Below are 15,469 nucleotides of genomic sequence, written 5' to 3'. Positions count from 1 at the left end.
AGCCGAAGGCTTCCCCTACCTCTGTGCTGCCGTAATCTGAAAAAGTGACGTATACGCCATTTTCCAAAAATGATGTTAATGAGTATTACTCATCGAGATCTTTAACAGAAAAATGAAAAACATGCATGTTGTAAAATGGCTGTTAGGTCACTTTTCCAGATTACGGCAGTGTGGTGATGGTTTGCATGGGAGTGCTATCAGATTGGACAAATCGACGTTTGAATCTTTGTTTACAAAATCACATACGTCCTTTTGAATAAGTACCCGAGATTTCAAGAAAAAATTACTTAATTTTGGGTTCCCACACTAAACCCCCGATTTGAGTGAAAAGTACCTAATATTAGATACTTTTTTCTAACCGTGCAGAATACTGCAGCTGCCCTCTAAGAAATCTGAGTCCGACAGGGGCTTGACATCAAAGGGAGGGTCAGTGAGACAGAGTCCGATCTGAGTCTCAGCAGAGCAAGATCCGCCTTACATCTCGCGATACTGCACCACCCCCCTGGCGTCCTATACTACCACAAGGGGTTTGACAACCCGGATAAAAAATAAGATACAAAAACAGTATATCCTAATGTAACATTACCATTAAAAACAATAATTTCACAATAAATTGAAATGTAGACGTAACCGTAGAATCACATTACAATGTACTGTAATGAACCATTCAATGAATCGTAATTGGATTTTTCGTTATAGACTATACGGGTGGTTAAGCATCGTAACAATACAAAATTCAGCTTTTTTTCATACATTTTTGTTCATACAACTATAGATTAAATTGTTTTTCAATGGTGTGAAAAATTTCAGGACTAAAGAAACAATGTGATTTATTTCACACATTTTACCCAGTGTAAATTGCGAGGTCGATAAAGTAGAAGTGAAAGTTGATTCCTCCAAAAATAGAATTCTGACATGTTTACATTTGGTTTTTTGTGCTTTTTTTTATAATCGTGATTCGAACTAAGAATTTTTTCGTTTACCGGTGCCCCAGCTCGCTGCTCCATTTGAGTTACTTAAGAAACATCAAGTTCACACTGTTTAGTAATGATATTGGTCAGGTACGTAAATTGAATGTAAAATAATGCGCTTGTTTGTACAATTTGTTTTTATTTAGAAAATTATTTATCTCTCTCGCATTAGAAAATCGGGAAAAGAAGCGTTTAGATATTCCCGTCAGTCTATCGCGATTCGGCGCTTTAAGGAACCCTACCATAAAGGTAAGTTTTGACTATCAGATAATCATCTATCAGTAAGTATTTAGAATTACAAAAGAGTTTTCGTAAATACGATAGAATTGTTGTCATTGTTTTTGAGCGTACGTAGAAAAATAATGTTATAGGTAATTCGTAGCATATGCTTATTAGGCATTTTTAATGCCTAATCGTTATGTAACACAGTTCTGTGATAGGTACTATGTAGAAAAATGCTCTGAACTTGCGGAAGAATTGACGACGTGGTTTGTTGAAGGTAATTACTTGTAGGCTTGTTGAAGAGCGATTACTTTGGATCTATGATGACTTGGAAAACGATTCCAGAGGTTGGGATTTTAGCTAATTAATAACATGCATGGTTCTAATACATGGATGAAATGTGTAATTCTGAAAATGCACAATTGAAAGTTCATGTTTTCATGTTATCCTGATTCCTAAAAAATGGTTTGAATAACCATATTATCATATTCAAAAGTTAACGCTATTGTTGTAGTTGAAAGAAAATTGGGAATCAAATGTGTTAGGTTAAGAATAAATAAGACCCAGAATGAGCATGTGCTATTTCATGTAAATATACTCAAAACATTATACATATTTTTTTATCGATCACCCTTCATATGCGTCCGGTTCTAATCGTTTCGTCCGGTACCATATAGTCGATTCCCAAGTGACGAACTCTAATATCCTATTCCGAAAATTTATTGCTGAGCAACTCTGATATCAATACATTAGGAATACATCAGTATTTATTGTAACCATCTATTGTACTGTTTATAAATTGTAAAACACAAAAAATAATTTTGGTACTCAATTTTGAAACAACAAATGTACCATTCAATTTATTGCTTACGATAGAATGTATTGAACATCTATTGTTTGCATGGTACGTTCTATTGTACATTTTTATCCGGGAATAGCCACCATGTCCACGGACGGTAGCTCATTACCGTCCGTTGTTATTGTACGAAAATAAACATTGTGTTTTGTTTACTATTTGTTTTGGTTAAATCTGAAAATTGTTTTCGAAATAATTTGCAAGATTTCCATCTTTGACCATGGGAATTATGTTATTTGATGATAAAATATAATAAACTAACGAATTGGAGTGAATCGATAGGTGAAATCAAACGCTACACGAAATCATATTTCGTAACTTGTTCTCCTGCCCGAATCAAACAAAAGATATTATTATTGTTTATACTGTGATGAGCATCACAGTTGAAATGGTCCGGGGATGCAATTCGAACAACATTCAATAGTGAAATTGAAATGAAATAAATGGTGTGCAGAAAGATGTTTTAGGATTATATTTACATGCCCATAATAGCTGGTATTATTTTTGAATAATTTGAAAATATGTAGCCAACAATAGTTTGGATAAAATGTAGTTGCTTGTAAACGCACGATTCGGGAGAAGTACTTTTCAAAATGTATGCTGGACATATTCATGAAGATGTTCGCTACGCTGAAAAGCATGTCTTGCCACGGGGTTGTACTGCACCGTTTGCGTCGAGCTCGTCTGACTTCGAACATGCGAAATGGTTTGACGTTTCAGCCTGATATGGGTCCGATGTCTTGCTATGGAACGTCAAGCCTCATCAAGCACTTGATTTGAGGCTCTTCTTCTTGTTTTCGTTTTCTTTAGTATTTTTTGATTAATGTACAATGTAATGACAACAATAAAATGATTTTTTATCTTTGTTTATTGAAAGAAACTTTATTGAATCAGATTCAAAATTCAGAATGATAAAAAACTAAGAACCGCTTAGATCTTATAGAAAGCAGCAATGTCAACCGACTGGCCAAAGTCTTCGAAATCCTGGATCTTCTCCTGCATCTCGTCAACGGAAACCTTGTCATTCTCGATAACACAGCAGATATGCAGTTTTTTTTATACCGGGACCAGCTTGGTAGCACCCCAAAGCAGTCCGTCCATCTCGATACTGCGAACATTGGTCTCCATTTCCTTCATATCGGTCTCATTATCCCACGGCTTGACATCCATAATGATGGAACTCTTGGCAATCTTGTTGGCAATCATGGCGGGTTTCTTCGATTTCTTGTCTTTTATATATAAGAGAGCGTGAGAGTAAAGAAAATTTGACAGTTAGCCCATATATTTTCTGTCAAATTTGCCGTTTCCGTCGCCGTTCCGTTATATTGCGTTTGGGGCTTAAATCGTCGATTTCCCCTCTTGGGAAAAATATTGCAAAAAGCAGTTTTTTTTGAAAACTAAAGCGAAATATAACTAAATGAAGCATCCACCGGATATAGTAATGTTCAAGATTTTTTTTTATGTACAGGTTATCCGACTTCGTCAGTAGATGGGAATAACCAGCGCGGGGGGGAAACATACATTTTCAGTGCAAAACGTAAACAAACGAGCATAAATTCCATACAAAAATCCAAGATGGCTGAGTTGTGGATATTGACAAGTAGGATAACCTGTACATAAAAAAATCTCGGTAATGTCTTCGCTATTGAATGATGAGTTGTGATGAGTTTTGAGACAAAAATACTTCCCCCATACATCTGGAGACTACTTTTTCTTCTCGGTGGGTGGTTTTAATACTGGGGGGTGGTACGAGCACGTGGCTGCATTTCTCTTCTCGACAATGACTGGATGACAGTAATTTGAGCCTTAAGTGTGTGGGTTAACGGGGGTCGTAGTATTAAAAACAGCTGCTTTTGCCAATCTTAGGTTCTTTCTTAAATTACGTAACGCTAAATTTTGTGATTTTAGACCCCTACCCTCCCCCACGTAACACTTTTTGTATGGAAGGTTTTATTTTTTTGTATGGATCGTCCCCCTCCCTCCCCCTTCAGCGTTACGTAATTTGTGAAAGAACCCTTAGACAGTTATCTATTATTGTCTATCCGGAATAAACTTAGAACGCTTTTTATACCGAAGTTGGGTTTTTCTCCAGATACAGGCAAATAACTCAACTTCGGAAGTGGTGCGCTGGATTCGTCTAAAGATGCGCTAAACAACGCATCAATTAGTTTGACAGATAACACTTCGGAAGAAAGTTCGGTTCGGAAGTCCCGACTTCCGAATTCTAAGTTGGTGCTACGCCGACAATATAAATATGAAAGTTACGCTTTTGCACCTTTTGCACGATTGTTAAGGAGATATCCTAGAAGGAGATGTAAACAAATTTAGTGTCGGAGCTGTCAAATAAAAAGGCCTGTCAAAATTCTTGACGGAAAAGGTAAATAATTTATTAATAAATATACCTACTAGGTACACCTTGTGTCAACTGTATAAAAGAACATCAGCCACAGGGCATGATCAGTTCTTCTTTAACCACTTCAGCTCGCAACTGTCAAAGTGTCAAACGGAGAGAGAAAAAAGTGCAAAAAATTAACTCCTTTTACGAGTGCGAAAGTTTTTCTATCTTGGACTCCAAAGTTTATCATTTATTAACATAAAAAGTGCTACAATCAAAAGTGAACGAGTGTTTCGACTAGTTAGTAGTGGAATTTCGGTGATTGGAGTGTAAATTCTCCGGTAAATCCACCCGACAAAATCTGCCGCAGAGCGGCTTCGCCTGTCCGATCGCAGAAGTGAAAATCAAAGATGGCTACCCAGTCCGTAAACAAAACCGGCTCCGGCTGGCCGCGGCGTACCAGCCAGGGTACGCTGAATGACATCAGCAAACCGCAGGGCAACCAATCCATGACACTGAACCGGACCATCAATTTGTAAGCGGAGTTCGATTGTGCGAAAATGTTTCGCGATTAATTTGTATAACGGTATTGCAGGTACCCGCTCACGAATTACACATTCGGTACGAAGGAACCGTTATTTGAGAAGGACCCGTCGGTGCCGGCCCGATTCCAGCGTATGCGCGACGAGTTTGACAAAATAGGAATGCGCCGCTCGGTGGAAGGAGTTCTGCTGGTTTGTATTCAGTGTTTATGATGTGTGGGCAGGGCTGGTAGTGGGACGCAGTTATAAGTTGATGGCTTCATGAACAATAGACATTATTATAATATTTTATTGATTGCAGGTTCACGAACACGGCCTTCCGCACGTGCTGCTACTACAGCTAGGAACGACGTTCTTCAAATTACCCGGAGGAGAACTGAGTGCCGGGGAGGACGAAGTCGAAGGACTCAAACGATTGTTGACAGAGGTAAGTCGGCATGTTCGCTCAGTTGGTTTGTTTTTCGTTTCTTTTGTAGGTATTTCCGAAGGTAGTTGTAAGGGAAGATTGTATCAACTATCGTTTAAGAAAATAATTATGAGAATGTAGTTTTCCATGTATCGAAAAGAAATGTTAGTTTCTTCATGATAGATTATACAGACTATTGTAAAATGATTAATGATTGTAAAACTGTATAATCGAAATTGTTGCAATTTTGAAACAAGAAGAAACGTGATTCGATTGAAGATTGTCAAATGATTTAGTCAAATCAAAATTATTTTAAGATAGTTTTACAATGTTGTACGATTTGACTAAATCGTTTCCTTGTAGTTGAAAGTTGTTAACATTTTTAATTCTATTCTGCTTGTATTGCTTCTTCACACAAAACATCAAAATCAAACAAAAATGTAACTAATCGCAAAAATCCTCACTACAAACAAACCGCACCATCACCACTGTGTATTCTCTCCATCTATATGTCTTCGTATGAAATACTACTACGATTACGAATCTATCTACTTTGAATCCTCACCACGAAAACGAACCCGTTTGTGTTATGTTGCGTTTGTATATCATCGACTTCAGACTCTAGGCCGGCAGGATGGCGTCAAGCAGGACTGGATCGTCGAGGACACGATCGGCAACTGGTGGCGGCCGAACTTCGAGCCACCGCAGTATCCTTACATTCCGCCGCACATCACGAAGCCGAAGGAGCACAAGCGGCTGTTTCTGGTACAACTGCACGAGAAGGGTAATGTGTTTCGCATATATGCAATGCTTTTATATCTTAACTTAATCCTAATTAGTAGGTGTGTAACGGGCAGTCTGTAGGAGAGGGGAAGCGTAAGCGTCCTATTTTAAATGGTATAACGTTCTTTTTTTTTTAAGTCTGAAGATTCGAGTGAAAATAAGATATCAGCTATTGAACAGATCAGAAAGAAAAGATTTATTTTCATACAAAATGGTCATGTTTGGGTATTGAAATCTCAATTTAAAAAAAGAAATGGTTTTTATAAAACAATTGAGCAATGAAAAGCCTACAGATAAGTTTCATTGACGAAAATCTCAAGTCATCTTCTGTAACAGTTGGTAAAATATCAACTCAATCGAATCACTATGACTCCAGAATTCCATTCCCAAACATGACTTTTCTGTATGAAAATCAATAATCAAGCCAATGTTTAAATGTATCTCCCGAGCCGCGATGTATTTCAACATTGCACATATAAAGCTGATATTTTCTCCATGATTCATCGAATTAAAGATTGTTGTGTTTGCAACTGTTATTAGTTTTGATTAGCATTCTTGCGAAGTATTTCTTGTTATCGCTAATGATCGATATATGACGCTTACGTGGGGCCTAGGAAGTAGGATACCAATGTCAACACAATTTGTATAACAAAGGAAATGTTTTCACGGCCAAATAATTTGCCTTGTTTGTGTTGTATTTTTCATAATTTTGTTAATTGGTTCTGTGATACATTTTCTAGTGATGTGAATCGCCTAGGACATGAAAAAAATGTTTTGATGTCAATTCAATTAAAAAATATTGTTATTAGTGACTATTTAAAAGCCATTTGTTCAAAAGGAATTGTTATAATTTGTTAAACGATAGTAATTGTATCTTTCGACTACTGTCAAACGTTTGTAATATATGAAACCAATGATACTCAACCAAAAATGTAATTAATATTTTGTCATTTGTAACGCATTTGAGAATCGTAAAAAGTTCCTTTTTCCGAAGATTAGCTTCACATAAGCAATATTCTTCAATTGATCAACTCCAGATTCAAGGTTACCACTAATTAGAAGAAATATCAGGCTTTTCGGTGACCGCAGATATAATTTTATTGTACCTGAATAGATTCAGTCGACAGCTGTTTAAAATTACGATATCCATTCAATGATATGTTAATCGAATAAGAATGTTTTTAGTCCGTCTGTGATAAAATTTATGTCCACAGCTGCAATTAATTGTATTTACCCAATATTGTACCCGTACATTGTTGTTAAGATGTAAAAATGTGTACTTCTTCATTGCTTTTCATCGATAAAGGCCTGTAAAAATGATGCAATAATAATGAATGCTGAAAAAAGAAAGAACGCCCCTTAGTTTAAATTTTAGTAATTAAGTGATTGGATTGAGCATCCGTTCCAAATAAGGCATACTAATCGCATTCATTTTTTCCCCTGCAGCGCTCTTTGCCGTCCCTAAGAACTACAAACTAGTGGCGGCTCCACTGTTCGAACTGTACGACAACTCACAAGGATACGGTCCGATAATATCGTCCCTGCCGCAGGCTCTTTGTCGGTAAGTTTGCCTTCCCAGTATTCTGCTTTGGCTTTTAAATAAGCGTGCTCTTCCTCCCACCAGGTTCAACTTCATCTACATGTAAGATTACGGCGGCAGCAGACGGGATCAGGAGGAACCGCAATAGGTGGTGCCTCCCCCACCCGACCCTACGACGAGCATGATATTCCCCCTTCGGAAAAATAAAATGTATCCCCCGGTTCGATTCTCATTTTCGGCGATGATTACACAGATCTTCCCCTCACCCAGTAAGCTGCGAAAAGGGGCGCAGTCGCTCGTTGGAAGAACCGGCTTAAGGTAGGAGGGATCCACCCTTTGTATGTGTATGTTTGTGTGTGCGGGCGCGCGTGCGTTACGTAGCTGTGAGTGGTTGCGGCAGTGTAGGCGCGGTAACGAGATTGCGATTCGTTGATTTTTAAGTAATGGAACAATCTGCCACCATGAGATTGATGACTGGTCGACGCTGCTGGTTGTATTAGTTAGGATACGGCGCCGGGCGACCCAAACAGCTACGAAATAAAGTGAATGGAAATTGTGAAAACTATGGTTTCTTTTTGCTGCGGAATGTATAGAGAACACAAGCTAGAACATTTTTTTAAATTCAGAGAGACATGAAAAATAGTAATCTCACGATGGTGAGTGGATGTGAAAATGTTCTCGGGACAATTTTCGTCCTTCACGAATGTGTCTGTTCAGGATTTTTTTTTATCATAGGAAAACAGCACATTTTCATAGCTTTGAGCAGTTGGCTGTAGATCATCAGAACAGATAGGCCATGCAACCTCAATAGAACTGAATAGCCCATTTTTTAATTACTTTGCAAGAGGTAGCTGACCCTAAGATGCAAGCATTGGGGACGATTTGCCCCAGTTGGAAGAGTTATAATTATAGTTTGGTTAAAGATGTGGTCGAGACAGCAAAAGTATGTCAAGACTCTGGTTGAAGATTATGTGAACGAGCTGATAAATAAATAGGTAACAAATTTGTTTCAAGATGGATGTCTCCTGGATGGTGGCGCTACTGTTGATAAGAATGTAAAAACATTATGGGCCCATAGATCATGGGACTGGTGTCTTCTGAAGCAAATATCTCATTGGATGCAGTAGAAGCAAATATTCTGAAAGACGTCAAGCATGAGAAAAAACCTAGGACTAGCACCGCTGAAGGGACTCTTTACACACACAGTGCTGAGCAAAGTTCATATTCGGCGAACTTAAATAGTCTATGCAAAAAAAGGGCATTTCGTTATAAAATACACTGAACGAGTCAAGCCGAAAGCCATTTTTTTAGTATTTTTGCCATGGAAAAGGTAATAAACGGCGCACGGTACTTTGAATTTGGAGGAGCTTTTCACATGGCGTCCATAAAAAAGACAGAGTTACAGCGTGGAACGGTAATATGGAAGCCATTGCGATAGATACCGTTGGGTTGCATAGTGAAGACGATGTAATTGATGCTCAAGACATTTTGAGGATCTACAACTTAGCAGCAAATGAAGCTAAAACAGGGTATGGCAATCATTCGCTGGTGTCGGGTTACAAAATGATCGGTTGGCAAATTGTGTCACGTGTTAGAAGATAAGTAAGCCCGTCAACCATTCCGATACAAGCGATACAAAAACATCAGAGTTACTGGAATTGGTGCATTTCGATTGCGATTCCGATGCGGTCCAATAGAAGCTCTATCGCTGGGAAGCCACCATTATTTACTTTACAACATTTGTGGATGAAGCGAGCAAGCGTGTCGTGCATTTTCGGCGAACCAAGAATCACGCGTTGGCGTTCAAATCATTTTGGGCCTCTTTCAATTTTCGACTTTCGGACTAGACCTAATGTGTCAACACCGATGCAGTACTGCCAATGCCAATATGTATCTCATACATATCAAGGTCTTCAACTCGCCTATTAATGAGGATTATCATCGAGTCCCATCTTCTTAGACGCCGGATCACACCCCTCCCCATCACAGTCGAGCCCCTTATGAAAACGGGATGCAGTCGTCTTGGTCCTGTGTCCAGTGGATAGGCCTTCAGAAATCCACACGCAGGCAAGTATCGATCACGTCCGCCTTAAATGCATCTGTCAAGTCACCGAAATGTAGCTTCTCTCACTCTTCCACGGAAACTTCAAAGTTCCGCAGCATTGAAAAATCCAGTTTGCAACCAACGCATCTAACAACGCTCTGGCAGCTTGAGCAGATAGTCTAACCTGGGAGGTAGACTTGCAATCGGTCACGAGGAAGCCTCTAGCTCACTCATCACAGTCGATCCCATCCAGCCAACGACCCACAGTCGTCGCGGTCCTGTGTTTGAGCTGGACGTAGAGTTCTTCCGCACAGCATCGGCAGGTAAGTACAATACAGCAACTAGTTATTTTATTCCTGCAGGATTTTCAACTTCCAGAATCGAACGACGAGATAACTGGTAATATATTATCAAAATGTGGGCCGCATTAATTCTTCCATCGAAGAATATTACTGTACCGCTCATGAAAAAATCTACTCCGCTTATTTTTAATCGCAACAGAAAATGAGCGCCAGATAGTCGCCTAAGGAAAACATTCTACCAGAAAAAAGGTAATTTGATATTTTTGCAAATTCAGCCGACACGTGGTGGATTGTGGCGATGAATGCGAGCACGTGCTATTTGTACTGAGGATATTTTGTTCACGTCTATGAGAGCCTTGGAAAATATTCACGAAAGTTGTCATTTTGCTGCAAGGCTGGTCGTCTTCACTGAAACATGGCGCGGTATCTAGTCAGGTGTCATAGCAACAGCCTAAAAACTACTATAGGATGAGTGTTGGTCGCTATTAAATCCAGCCTACAGCCCAGAATGTCTTGGAAATGTCTTGAGCAGGTTTGGACGCCAATCCAACTGGGCGAGCGTAAGCTGTTTCTTTGTTCAACATACATCTCACCTGATCGAACCTGTAAGGAGGGTCCTGGAAGGGCCTCTAAATTCTAGCTTACGCGCCAGGCGACCGTAGTCGACTGCTAGAATTCTAGATCGGTTTTGCCCTGCTAGCTAATATTCCCAACACTTCCAACAACCCCACCTCCACAGTTCACCAAATTTTAGTAGTTTCCCAAAGATTCAATTCAACAACGTAATTAATTCGATTATAAGGCAAACCATTTATTGATAATTCCCTCAATTCCTTGAAACTTATTCCAAGCCTTCTATAAAATTAGACAAAACACCTAGATTTAGATTTTTTTAAACATTGTCTTTTAAAACTATCTTCATGCGTAAGTTGTATATTTTCGTTCATAACGTTTCTCTTTTACTTAGCAAGCTACTGGCTATCTGACTGCAGTCTGTACTGTTTCTACTAATGACGTTAAATCAAGCGTTAAATGTATTTCTCGTTTTTGTGGGTATGAGTGCTTTGAGGTACTTACAGCATGAGTGCTTTGAGGTACTTACAGCGGTTCAACACTGTCGGGTTACCTGGGCGATCGGCCTATCGGTGTTGGTATAGTGGCCGAGAGCGACGTCGACCTTCGTGCTGTGATCGACAACCTTGCCAGACGCTTTTGGGCTGAGGCCGACCAGCGGCGATGCAACTGTTGACACTGCGATCCGGTACCGATGATACCTAGCGGGGATCGGTGAGAGTCGTCAGCGGGCTGGCTTGTATCCAGAACGACGTCTGATTCTTCTGCCGTATTGGTACAACAACGTGCTGATGGAGGTTAGCACCACATGCACGGCCCGTATGACGCCGACGGGCGGGAGGAGGATTTGATCGACTATTGTATACTTGTTTTACCCGGGACGTGAGTGCGGGGCGACTCGCTGGCTGTGGCGTTCTTTCCTAAAACAGACAACTCGCATGTATTGATCACCAGTGATGTGGTGGCGAAGCCGAATCGCAAATCGTAACAAACATAACGAACAAATTTTAAAGCATGTGCTTACAATTTTCATTATTTTCTCTCGTGCACCACTCACGATTTTTGGCGAATTTCTACAACTTATTTCTGAAAATAGCTTTAAAAAATATCGTTATTTTAATACACTTTCACCACTATTGGTTACGTTTTACTTGTTTCAAATAAGTCTCAATTCACTTTGAGAAATTCACTTGGTTATAAAACTTTTAATATCTTCACAAATCGACCACGTTCTGATTGATGGACGGCACTTCTCCGACATTATCGACGTCAGGACATATCGTGGCGCTAACATCGACTCTGACCACTATCTGGTGATGGTTAAACTGCGCCCAAAACTATCCGTCATCAACAATGTTCGGTACCGACGACCGCCGCGGTACGACCTAGAGCGACTTAAGCAACCTGATGTCGCCACTGCATACGCGCAGCATCTCGAGGCAGCGTTGCCGGAAGAGGGTGAGCTCGATGGGGCCCCTCTTGAGGACTGCTGGAATACAGTTAAAGCAGCCATTAACGACGCAGCGGAAAACAACGTCGGGTATATTGGACGAAGTCGACGGAACGATTGGTTCTACGAAGAGAGCAGACAGATTCTGGAGGAGAAGGACGCAGCGCGGGCGGTCACGCTGCAGCAAGGTACCCGGAAGAACGTGGAACGTTATAGACGGAAGCGGAGACAGCAGACCCGCCTTTTTCAGGAGAAGATACGCCGCCTGGAGGAAGCGGAGTGTGAGGAGATGGAACAGCTGTGCCGTTCTCAAGAAACACGCAAGTTCTATCAGAAGCTCAACGCATCCCGCAAAGGCTTCGTGCCGCGAGCCGAAATGTGTAAGAATGGGAGCATCTTGACGGACGAATATGTGGTGATCGAAAGGTGGAATCAGCACTACGAGGAACATTTGAATGGCGCTGAGAGTACAGGCAGTGAAAGTCAAGGCAGCGGAGGAGATGACTACGTCAGTTTAGCGGACGATGGAAGCCAACCAGCTCCCACCTTGAGGGAAGTTAAGGATGCCATTCAACAGCTAAAGACCAATAAAGCAGCTGGTAAGGATGGTATCGGAGCTGAGCTCATCAAGATGGCCCCGGAAAAGCTGGCCACTTGCCTGCACAAACTGATAGTCAGAATCTGGGAAACCGAACAGCTACCGGAGGAGTGGAAGGAGGGGTTATATGCCCCATCTACAAGAAAGGCGACAAGCTGGAGTGTGAGAACTTTCAAGCGATCACCATCCTCAATGCCGCTTACAAAGTGATATCCCAGATCATCTTCCGTCGTCTGTCACCACTCACCATTAGTGAATGAGTTCGTGGGAAGTTATCAAGCCGGCTTCGTTGACGGTCGCTCGACAACGGACCAGATCTTTACTGTACGGCAAAACCTTAAAAAATGCCGTGAATACCAGGTCCCAACGCACCATCTGTTCGTTGATTTCAAGGCGGCATACGACAGTATAGACCGCGTAGAGCTATGGAAAATTATGGACGAGAACAGCTTCCCTGGGAAGCTTACCAGACTGATCAAAGCAACGGTGGATGGTGTGCAAAACTGTGAGAAGATTTCGGGCGAACACTCCAGTTCGTTCAAATCGCGCTGGGGACTAAGATAAAGTGATGGTCTTTCGTGCTTGTTGTTCAACATTGCGCTAGAAGGTGTCATGCGGAGAGTCGGGTGTTACAGCCGGGGTACTATTTTCAACAGATCCAGTCAATTTATTTGTTTCGCGGATGACATGCACATTGTCGGCCGAACATTTGCAAAGGTGGCGGAACTGTACACCCGCCTGAAACGGAAAGCAATAAAAGTTGGACTGGTGGTGAATGCGTCAATGACAAAGTACACGCTTGTGGACGGAACCGAGCGCGACAGGGTCCGCCTGGGAAGCAGTGTTACGATAGACGAGGATACCTTCGAGGTGGTCGAGGAATTCGTCTACCTCGGATCCTTGCTAACGGCTGATAACAATGTTAGTCGTGAAATACGAAGGCGCATCATCTGTGGAAGTCGGGCCTACTGCGGGCTCCAAAAGAAACTGCGGTCGAATAATGAACCATGAGCTCGCCCAACTCTACGGCGAACCCGGTATCCAGAAGGTAGCTAAAGCCGGAAGGGTACGATGGGCAGGACATGTTGCAAGAATGCCGGACAGCAACCCTGCAAAGATGGTGTTTGCTTCCGATCCGGCAGGTACGAGACGGCGTGGAGCTCTGCGAGCGAGATGGGCAGACCAGGTGCAAAACGACTTGGCGAGCGTGGGGCGTATTCGAGGATGGAGAGAGGCGGCCTCGAACCGTGTATTGTGGCGTCAAATTGTTGATTCAGTGTTATCTGTTTAGATAAAAGATATTTTAGTTACTAGATAAATATTGTCGCTGTCGTCGCTGTCCGGAACATCTTTTGCTGGCGAGGATAGGGGAGCTAAATGTCAACGAAGGAAAATGCATACGATTTGACAGGTATGTACCAGTACCACACATGTTTCGGACAGCAGAACATAGGGAACCGAAGCGACAATCTTTATCTAGTAACTAAAATATCTTTTGTTTAGATGTAAACTAAATAAATGAAATGAATGATTTGTGAAGGATTTTTGCTAAAGTAATTCATGGAAGAATAGCCAAAGGATTCCCGAATGGATTTATTTTTCAAAGGAGTTTCTAAAAACACAGAGAAACACTTTCTAAAAACACTGTGCTAAAGGTATTCTCGAAGTATTTTTAAAGAATTCTTTAAAGCAAAATATCCAAAAAAACTTCTCTAGGTGTTATCTAAAGTTTTCCTCAAGATATTTCTGAATGAGTTCCTAAAAAATCCCAATGAATTTTAAAAAATATATCCGAAGCATTTTCCAAAGGTTTTAACAGTAAAGCAGTAATAGAATGCTAGTTGCGCTGAAACCATTGAAATTATGCCTTAATATGCTTCAATAAGCTTAATAGCCTATTCAGATTACGATTAGATTATTTATCGTAATAAATATCGTATTAAAGCGGAGAAAGAAAATTTAATGTATGGGGATGGCATCAGGTTGTTGTTTATCATGATATTTATGATCATAAATGGCGTAATCTGAATAGGCTATAGGGCACTACACGAACGAATCTCTCTCTCTCTCTCTCTTTCGTTCTTCATGAAATTTGACATGTTGTTTTCTAATATCTTTGCAGTGAGAAAGATACAAAGCAGTACGTGCAATGTCTTATAACTTGGCCGTTTGACACTTATTGTACTGGTACCTTGGCTGCTAGGTCCAAGCAAACTAGATGTTGGTCACGCGAACAGGTATAAGGACGTTAGGCATGAGTACGTTAGGCATAAAGGATGTTAAGCATAAAATGCCACAAAACAGCCCACGACATAAGGTATTTGCCTAACGTTCTAATGCCTAACTTCATGGACCCAGCAATCTCATATTTTTGCACCACCACATTTCCTGAAGGAGTTTTCCTAAGAAGTTCTGAATGATTTCCTGAAGAAATTCCCAAACATATTTCCGGAACATTTCCTTAAGAAGTTTTCTTAAGTCTCTTTAAAAAAAGTTTCCAAAGAAATTCATAAAAAAATGTCAGAATGTCTGAAGAAATCTGCAAAGTATTTTATAAAGGTATTTCCGAAGGATTTTCACAATACATTCCCGAACAAACACATAAAGGAATTAAAAAAATCGTGAAGGAATCACTAAATGCATCTCTAAAGGAATTTCCGAAACAATTCCTTGAGATGTTTTCTAAAGTTTTAGCAAAGAAATTTTCAAATTAAATCCTGGAGGAAGTTCTGAAGCAATTCTTAAAATCCGGAGGATTTTCCGATGGAATCTATGGAGAAATTTTCAAAGGAATACCTGGAGGAATTTCCTATGTGATTCCTGAAGGAATTTTGATTGAATGGCTGA

At 40.6% G+C, this 15,469-nt stretch overlaps 1 protein-coding gene across 1 annotated transcript; it reads left to right on the top strand.

The window, feature by feature from the left end:
* The first annotated feature begins 4,516 nt into the window (after positions 1-4,516).
* Positions 4,517-8,217, top strand: LOC134210692 (cleavage and polyadenylation specificity factor subunit 5-like). Its single transcript, XM_062686903.1, has 6 exons — positions 4,517-4,919; positions 4,980-5,118; positions 5,228-5,353; positions 5,951-6,116; positions 7,562-7,676; positions 7,740-8,217. Exons 1-6 carry the CDS (start codon positions 4,795-4,797, stop codon positions 7,759-7,761), a joined length of 693 nt encoding a protein of 230 aa, XP_062542887.1. The 5' UTR covers positions 4,517-4,794; the 3' UTR covers positions 7,762-8,217.
* Positions 8,218-15,469: the final 7,252 nt, after the last annotated feature.

This window comes from Armigeres subalbatus, chromosome 2 (genome assembly GCF_024139115.2).
Source record: "Armigeres subalbatus isolate Guangzhou_Male chromosome 2, GZ_Asu_2, whole genome shotgun sequence".
Lineage (NCBI taxonomy): Eukaryota > Metazoa > Arthropoda > Insecta > Diptera > Culicidae > Armigeres > Armigeres subalbatus.
Note: the sequence above shows the minus strand (reverse complement) of the source record. Positions and strands in the feature narration are given on the sequence as shown.

What these genes read in the sequence shown, in the direction of transcription:
- LOC134210692 (XM_062686903.1), top strand. Translation starts at nt 4,795, where the DNA reads ATGGCTACCCAGTCCGTAAACAAAACCGGCTCCGGCTGGCCGCGGCGT. An exon ending in TCAAACGATTGTTGACAGAG is followed by an intron (nt 5,354 to 5,950) that starts GTAAGTCGGCAT and finishes CATCGACTTCAG; the next exon opens with ACTCTAGGCCGGCAGGATGG. An exon ending in GGTACAACTGCACGAGAAGG is followed by an intron (nt 6,117 to 7,561) that starts GTAATGTGTTTC and finishes TTTCCCCTGCAG; the next exon opens with CGCTCTTTGCCGTCCCTAAG.